General features: G+C 36.7%; 1 protein-coding gene across 5 annotated transcripts in view; it reads right to left on the bottom strand.

Moving 5' to 3' along the window:
• SUPT3H (SPT3 homolog, SAGA and STAGA complex component) overlaps nucleotides 1-8858 on the bottom strand; it is a 663195-nt gene that overhangs the window by 297297 nt on the left and 357040 nt on the right. For all 5 annotated transcript variants that reach the window (XM_027838343.1, XM_027838344.1, XM_027838342.1 and 2 more), the window contains one exon: nucleotides 4752-4836. In XM_027838343.1, the coding sequence (XP_027694144.1) occupies nucleotides 4752-4836 (85 nt within the window). The remainder of the gene's footprint in view (nucleotides 1-4751; nucleotides 4837-8858) is intronic.

Genomic DNA, 8858 nt, shown 5'->3' with positions numbered 1-8858 from the left:
TTCCTTCCTTCCTTCCTTCCTTCCTTCCTTCCTTCCTTCCTTCCTTCCTATCTATCTACATGCACACAATATAATAGCACCTATCTTTCAGGGATGTGAGGATTTTTAAAAATATAATTACGGGTTTTTTTTTACACTATCCAGCATAACCCCTTTCATATTTCTTAATAAATTTTGAATTGACTTTAAATGATTTGAGATTAGGTCTTTAGAAGCTACTCTTTTTTATTTTTTCAATTGCAAATCATTTAAGCCCTTACTGTCTACCAGGCACTGTACTAAGCATTAAAAAAAAAAAAAAAGCAAAAACAGTCCCTGCTCTCAAATGTGCCCTGCACATGTTTTTTAAATTAATTAATTTATTTATATTTAGTTTTCAACATTCACTTCCATAAGATTTTGAGTTCTAAATTTTCTCTCCCTCTCCTCCCCTTATCCCAAGACGGGGTGCAATCTGATATACGCTACACACACACACACACACACACTCATATTAAACGTATTTTCACATTAGTCATATTGTAAAGAAGAATTAGAACCAATGGGAGGAACCACAAGAAAGAAGAAATAAAACAAAACAACAAAAGAAAAGGAGAGCAAATAGTTTCCTTCTATCGGCATTCAGATTCCATGGTTCTTTTTCTGGACGTGGATAGCATTTTCCATCATGAGTCTTTTGGAGTTGTCTTATATCATTGCATTGCTGAGAAGAGCTAAGTCTATCAAAGTTAGTCATTGCACAGTGTTGCTGTTACTGTGTACAACGTTCTCCTGGTTCTGCTCACTTCACTCAGCATCAGACCATACAAGTCTTTCCAGGTTTTTCTGAAGTCAGCGTGTTCATCATTTCTTATAGCACAATAGTATTCCATCCCATTCATATACCACAACTTGCTCAGCCATTCCCCAATTACATTCAACTTGTTCAGCCATTCCCCAATTGATGGGCATCCTCTCAATTTCCAATTCTTTGCAACTACAAAAAGAACTGCGATAAATATTTTGTACATGTGGGTCCTTTTCTCATTTGTATGATCTCTTTGGGATACAGCCCTAGAAGTGCAATTGCTGGGTCAAAGGGTTTGCATAGTTTTATAGCTGTTTGGGCATAGTTCCAAATTGCTCTGCAGAATGGTTGCATCACTTCACAACTCCACTCTATTAGTGTTCCAATTTTCCCAAATCTTCTCCAACATTTATCATTTTCCTGTTTTGCCAAGTTGGCCAATCTGATGGGTGTGATGTGGTACCTCAGAGTTGTTTTGATTTGCATTTCTCTAATCAATAGTGATTTAGAGCATTTTTTCATATGACTATAGATAGCTTTAATTTCTTCATCTGAAAACTGCCTGTTCATATCCTTTGACCAGTTATCAATCAAAGAAGGATGTGAGGATTAAAGAGATAATATTTGTAAAGCATTTAGCATAGTGCCTGGCATATAGTAGATGCTTCCTCTTCCTAATTAATGCTTCCTCTATTGTGAAATCCAGAATCCTTTTCTCAGTCCTCCTCTTTCTTGAACACTGTAGAGTTTGATAGTATTGACTGCTTCTTCATATTGGCTATCCTCTCCTTACAGAGTTTCTGTAACACTTCTCTCTCCTGGTCTTCTTTGTAACTGTCTGATGGCTCTCTCTCAGCCTCCTTCACTGAATCATCATCCAGAAAAGCCTGATAATCGTAAGTGTCCCCCAGTGCACTGTCCTGGTCCGTTTTCTCTGCGTATTCTTTCTTTGTGATCTCATCAGGTTCTGTGGGTTTACTCTGTGCAGGTGATTTCCAAATCTACTTATCCAGTCTTCAGATTTCTTTGGAGCTCAAGGTCAACCAATCACCTGCTTGAAATTTCTACGTGAAGGTGCTATAGGTATCTCAAACTCAACATATCTAAAACAGAATTCATCATCTTTCCCTCAAAAATTCATCCTTCTTTCTAACTTCTCTAATGCTTTCGAAGATACTACTATCTTTCTAGTCACCCAGATTCCCAAGTTATGGGAAGGCCATTTTCAATTCTCCTTTCTTCCTCATTCCCATATCCATTCAGTGGCCCATTAATTCTACCTCTGTAATATCTATCATTTCCCTCCTTTACTTTACACTCTTAGAACCACAACCTTAGTTCAGGCTAGCACCTGAAATACTGCAACAGTCTCTCCTGTCTCAAATCCTTCTCATTTCCAATGTATCCTCTACACAGCTACCAAATTTTCCTAAAGCACAATTCTCCATTACTGACTCTTGTTCAACAACCCTTAGTGGCTCTTTTTTATCTCAATGATAAAAATCAAAGATAGGGTCCTTAGCCAACTCCAGGCAAACTTTCCTTATTTATCATGCCTAACCTAAATTCCTTGGTCAGTATATTAACTATTAGATTGTAAGCTCTTTGAGGGCAGCAACATTTTTTTTGACCAATTTCTGTATCCTCAGCACTTAGCACAGTGCTTGGCACATAGTAGGTACTTAATAAATGTTTACTGATTGATTATCCTAATGAGATAAGGAGATCCTAACCAACTACTTCCCCAAGAAGACTTGATCATTCTATAGCATAAAGCTATTATGAGTCCAACTATGCTTCGACAAAGGACTTTCTAGGAAAGAAAACTTACCTATAGAGAAAATTTGTGTTTATATGTATGTGTATGCACATGCGTGTATGCATGCATGTGCCCAAGTACACACCACATATAAAGAAAAGGCTGGAAAGAGGAACTGTAAAATATGATTGAGGATCATCCCTGGTGGAAGGAACTGGAAAGTTCAAATGCCAAATTTTACAGTTGAAGAAACTATCGCCTAGACAGGGGAAGTATCTTGATGAAGGTCATGTAGGCAGTAAGTAGTAAAGCCCATATTTGAATTCAAATCCAAATCTATTTCTCTTTTCACTACACTATGCTTGGATAATAATTAATCCTATTTTCATATTGTAATTAATGTTTATCTTTCACAGCTCTTCCTGAAACAGTGGTCAAGGTCCTATTCACAGCTGGCAAAAAAAAAAAAAATCCCCAAATAAAAGAGTATGAAGACATGAAGATCATCCAAGTAAATACACGTTCTAAGGTGACTGCCAGGTCAGAGGATAAAAGTTTTCAAACAATAGTCAGTTTGTGAAGATTACCGAAAATTGGGTTCACATAAACTTCAACTTAAAAAAAAAAATCAAAGGGCAAGTGTTTCTTTTATTTCCATCAGCTTACTTGATCAATAACAATAAGGTCATCATAGCTTGATTATACACATTTTTAAAAAGGTCAGGGAACCAACCTAACCTTGAAGTCTGTGAGACTAATTGGAATTTTTAACTTAACCTTTATGATGTAGTTCAGAACAAACCTTAATGACTCTAAGATCGAAACTGTTTACAGGAATTGTGGAAAAGAATAACTTCCTATTTGATAATAATGGCTATTAATATGTAATAACTGAAAGCTTATAAAACTATACAATTTTAAAATATTTAATATTTTATTATTATATAACATATAATGTAATATAAAATATTAATATTTTTAAATCAAAGCTTAAAAAAGTCACTTGAGCTATTATTTTCCTGAATGATAAACTGAACTAAAATTTACTTGATTTTTTAAAAAATGTAACTTAAATAAAGAATGACAGTTCATACTGATAGAGCCCTTACAGATTTACCAGGTGCTTTTCTCACAACAACCCTGAGTGGTATGTAGTAAAGATATCATTAACACTGTTTTACAGATGAGGAATTCGAGATTCAGAAAGGCTGTGACATATCTCTGACCATACAGATAATAAATGTCAGAGTTAGATCACAGAAAATCATGGGAATGCAGATTGAGAACTTGAAAGTTCCTCAAAGGCCATCTAGTACAACCCTCTGATTTAATATAAATTTATATTTTGTATTTTATAGATTAGGGAATTGAAGCTCAGAGAGTAAAAGTGATTTACTCAAGGTTACAGAGCTGACAAGGGAGGGATTTAAACCCCAGGCTGAGGAATCCAGAGACAGCAACCTTCCCACTATACCATATTGCCTTTGAACTCAGGTATTTTGATCTCAAGCTCAGCACCAAGAGAGGAGACCTTTGCCCTGCTCGACTCACAGTTCAGATCCTCATGTGTCTGTCTTATGTCTGTCCCCTCTCCCACGTGTCCCTATCATCTCTTATCTGTGCACAACACCTCTTCTTCCTCTTCTCGGTTCCAGTCAGGCTTCCACATGGCTGGCTGGACTCCAACATGACTGGCCTGGCCTCAGTGGCTCCCCTTCCATCTATCCTTTCCCTAAATCCATGGGCAAACTTACACTATGTAATGACTTTATGTAGAGGTTGAAGGACTAGTCCATTTATGTAAAGCAAGATCTGTCTGTAGATGTTAAGTGACTTGCCCAGGGTCACACAGTTCAGTAAGCATCTGAGGTTGGAACTGAACTCAGATCTTCCTGACTCCAGGCCCAGTCCTCTGTCCCTTGGACCACCTGCTGCCTCTAGCCATTACAGCTTCATTTGGTTCAACATCTTCTTCTCTGAAAATGTAAATACCTTGGGAAAGGTTAAACCTTAATGGTAATTATTTTAATTAGATGACAAAAATGCTTTTTTTTCTTAGCACTCAGTTGAAGAAACAACTTTTGGTGAACAGAACTAACACAGTAAAAAGAGAAGGGGAAAGAAGTATTCATGGAGAGCCATATGTGATGAGTGAAATAACATTCTATATTGGGTCATTCCGTACAAGGCAATATATATTCTTACCAAATTAATCAACTGGGTATGAACAATATCTTCTACTAAGACCGCTGTTTCATGAAGTGGCCTTCTAGCATCCCCTAAAGAAAACCTAGAAACAAACAAATAAACAACTATTAAAATAAAATAAACACAAAGGAATTTGAAAAATAGAGAGTCTTGCTTTGCTTTGGGGTGAGAGGGTTGGAAACCAGTCAATATTATAGCACATGAAGCAATTTAACAAATTTAACATTTAGTAATATGTACAAGGTATTGGACAGTTTTCTTTCATCCTAAACTTAATTTACACATTCTAAAATGGCATACTGTTCTTCCTTGAAGACATCAATCCGCATAAGCAGAGTAGTTCCAGTTATTTATGTTGTTAGTATTTCTTCCGAAAAGGTGCTAAGTACAGTCCAATCCAACAAGCAGTATCTCCATATGTGCAAGGCGTTAAGGACACAAACACAAAAGAAAAAAAAATAGCTCTTGTTCACTCTACAGGGAGACAGTGGAAGAGGCATAAAATGTAAACATATAAGTACATAAATGAGTATAGGTGGAAGGAATGATCACTAACAATTAAGACTGATCATAGTAAGTAGACCAGGCATTAACCCTTAACAGAAGGCAGACTGGAGAAGGGAAGGATTTAAAGGTATGGGGATAGTATGGGCAAAGACAAAAGTCGTTTTACTCACACCAAAAATGTGAATATCAGCAGTAAAATGTACATAGAAAGCAGGCCTCAGAACCTGTCTTTGACCTATGTGGGTTGGGTGACTCTGGACAACTCACCTAACTTCTCAGTGACCCAGATTACTCAAAAGAATAGAAATTGTAGAAAAGGTCGCATAGATACTTGCGGTGAACAACTACTCATAAGTATCTGTTCTTTATACATACTAATAGAATATAAACTCCTGAAGCTAGAGAACTTATATTTCATCTATATTGTGTACCTTTGAAAATTTTTTCTCTTCTAGCATATGGTATAGTGCTTTGTACACAGTAAGAAATAAATGTTAACTGAATGCTTGAATGAGAGAATGAATATATGTTGATCATTTGTTAACTTAATTTATTAAGTTGTTGGTAATTTAGTTTTTGTTCTCCCGTGATTTTTCTCACACTATTTCTGCCAATTTCTTCCCCACATTTGGAAAGCTAGATACTGGCAAAAGAAAAATGAAAACTGCTATACGTAGCCACAGTTGTTTCATTTTTTTCAGTGCAAATGTGTTCAGCATTTTTAAGCCACAGAAAGTATTTGAATTATTGCCTTCCCACCAATCATTGAAATGTAGGCTTACTTATACTAGTCTTGAAAATAACATAGCTGACCCGCTGATCCATTGATAGCCATGTCTTTCTCTAGTGCCTGTGGCATATCTACCACCATAGTGGACATCTGAGATATTTGTGAGATATCCTTTTGCTGGCACCTTTCCCTGCTTCTCTTCTCAGTCTGATAATACTCTTTGGCTATTTCCTTTGTATTTCTCCATCACTATCCCAGTCTGCTTTCTTGAACTGGCCCACAGCCTGTGTTTCCTCTGCCTCCATCCTTGATACTCTACCATACTTCCCCTAATTTTAGACACAGAAGGAAGGGCTGTGATTCTGGTGGCAGTGGTGGATGGCAAATAAGTGAAGCCAGAGAAGGAGACTTGGACTCTGGATACATAACCAGCAAAAGCACTATGATCATCCTTAACTCTTAAATCCTCATCCTCTGCTCCGGGGAGCATCATCTCAAGTCAACCACTTGCCAAATGTCTTAATGACCACTTGTTTAGCCTAACACTCTAATACTGCTTCTCCTTTACTGAGTGGATGACAGCTGCTTAAAAACCTGAGACCATTTATAAGGTAAGATGAGACTCCTTTCTTTTACTTGCATGCTTCCATTTAGAAATGGGATCCCCCATGCTGAATGCAATCATGGGTTTGTGTTCCAATAGTCTATAAGAACTTAGAAGTGAAATTCCACCCATTAAGGCCCAACTCAAATGCTACCTCCTTCAAAACATTTTGCTTGGTCTCCTGAGTAAATAATGCTTTCTACTGCCTTTGGATCCACAAAGGAGACTCAGTTCTCTCCTGTAATTATCAGATATAATTTTGTATGACAGCTGTATATGTCTTATCCCACTAATAGACTGTGAACTCCATGAGGGGAGGGGTCCTGGCTTATTAAATCTTTTGATCTCTTGTACCAACTAATTGAGGACTCTGTATATATTAGGCACTTAATAAATTAATTGTTAAAGTTCAGTTTCAGGACAATATAGGGCTATGTCTGCTTATGATTTCAGAGGCCAATCACCCTGTTTACACTAAAATAAAAAATCAAAATGGATCAGAATGTTTGGACTAGCACTTGAACCGACCTTCTAGGTATTCTATAAGGTGGCTGAAATGGGAATGGGTGGGCAGAGGTAAAGAGTAAATTGTTACATGATGGAAAAAATAATGAAAAGTTCAGCTATAAGTCAACAATACTTTTTTTTTCTAAAGAGTGAACATAACTTAGGGAGAACAAAAGAAAGGATTTGTTGTATAGGCTATATTCACTATAAGAGATTTATTTGTGATGAGTTAAATAAAGCACTCTGTACCAACCATCCATAAATGATTTTGCTACACAGAACATGTCTTGTATATATGTAGCTTGCTTTATGCAGTCTCAAAAGTTGCATGCAAATCAAGTTTTTACAAATCAAATCCTATTTGCAAAATGAAACCATAATGCTCTATTGAAATGCCACTCCAACATCTCATTGTCGCATGGAGGTAACACTCAGTTCTTGAAGGCTATGTATGCTAGGCCAGCAGAGGACAAATTGTGATAGGACAGAGGACAAAGTCAGAAAGGTTTCATATCAATCCACTTGTTTGTTTTTCAAGGATCAAATAAGCTAAGTCTGTGGAAGCTCAATAATAGAGAATTGGGCAGCAGGTGATGGAATTTTGTTGGCTACAGCAATTCACAAAGATTATTCAACTAACCTATATAGAAGTTTCAATCTGCTTAGGTGGATGATGAACCAAAGAGAACAAAAAATTCATAAATATTTTAAAGTCAGATCAAAGAATCTGAAAACAGTCTTAGAGATCATTGCCCTGATTTTTCAGAAAAGGAAACTAAAGGTCAAAAGATGGCTTGTTCAAGGTCATTCAGGTATCAATAAGCTGAGTTTAAAGACAAATCCCTCCCCTAAATACTCTAGTCATCTACCACCCTATGCTATAGCAGCTTTTATGTCTTATATATGGTCTTTTTTCTCCTGACTCTAGGAAATTATATCACCTGTCATTTAGTGAGCTCTAGAATTAGTTTCCATCAGATTGCAGCCTTCTCTGGCCTCCCCTTCATCCCAATGGAAAGTGATTTTTTCCTTGAAAATTCTGTAGAGCACTTTATCCTCATCAATCCCTGCCATGTATCATACTTAGCTGTATATATCTCATATCCACCTTCTCCCAGTAGACTTGTAAGCTTTTTGAAGGCCAAGATTTTGTCATTTTTCATTTTTCTTATCCCTATCACCTAGCATAATTTAGATGCTTAATAATTATTTGTTGAATTGAATTGTCCTTTTTTATTCCCCCTTCCTTGGGGACTGTTTTAAGAATTGAAATTATACAACACATAGACTATGGAACTGACTGATGATGGAAATAAAGGTTACATGGTGCTTCTAACTGCAGACGAAAATGGCCTTAGCGGATTGTTAAGATTTGTTAAGATGCATAATCAGGAAGAAGTAGCTGGTGATCTTAGACTTTTTCATCAGAACTGATAAGGAATATTTGGAAATGCACACTTTTTTTTTTATTATGAAGTTGCCATCTTGAGTTCTGCCATCAAAACTAACGAACTAACTATTCTCTTTGGCCAATGCTTGCTCTGGTACCAATGCTAGAGTAAGAAAAGCCTAAAGAGTGTGATCAACAGTGTCAAAATGTACAGAGAGGTCAAGGAGAATGAGATTGAGAAAAAAGCCTTTGGGTATGGCAATTAAGAGATCACTGATTGCTCTGGAGAGAGCAATCTCAGTGAAATAATAAGGTCTGAAGTCAGAATGTAAGGGGTTAAGAAGAGGATAAGAAGAGAGAAACTGG

The sequence above is a fragment of the Vombatus ursinus genome, unplaced genomic scaffold (genome assembly GCF_900497805.2).
Source record: "Vombatus ursinus unplaced genomic scaffold, bare-nosed wombat genome assembly UNPS02014826.1, whole genome shotgun sequence".
NCBI classification, from domain to species: Eukaryota; Metazoa; Chordata; class Mammalia; order Diprotodontia; family Vombatidae; genus Vombatus; species Vombatus ursinus.
The sequence above is the reverse complement of the archived record's forward strand: the minus strand, read 5'-3'. Positions and strand labels throughout refer to the sequence as shown.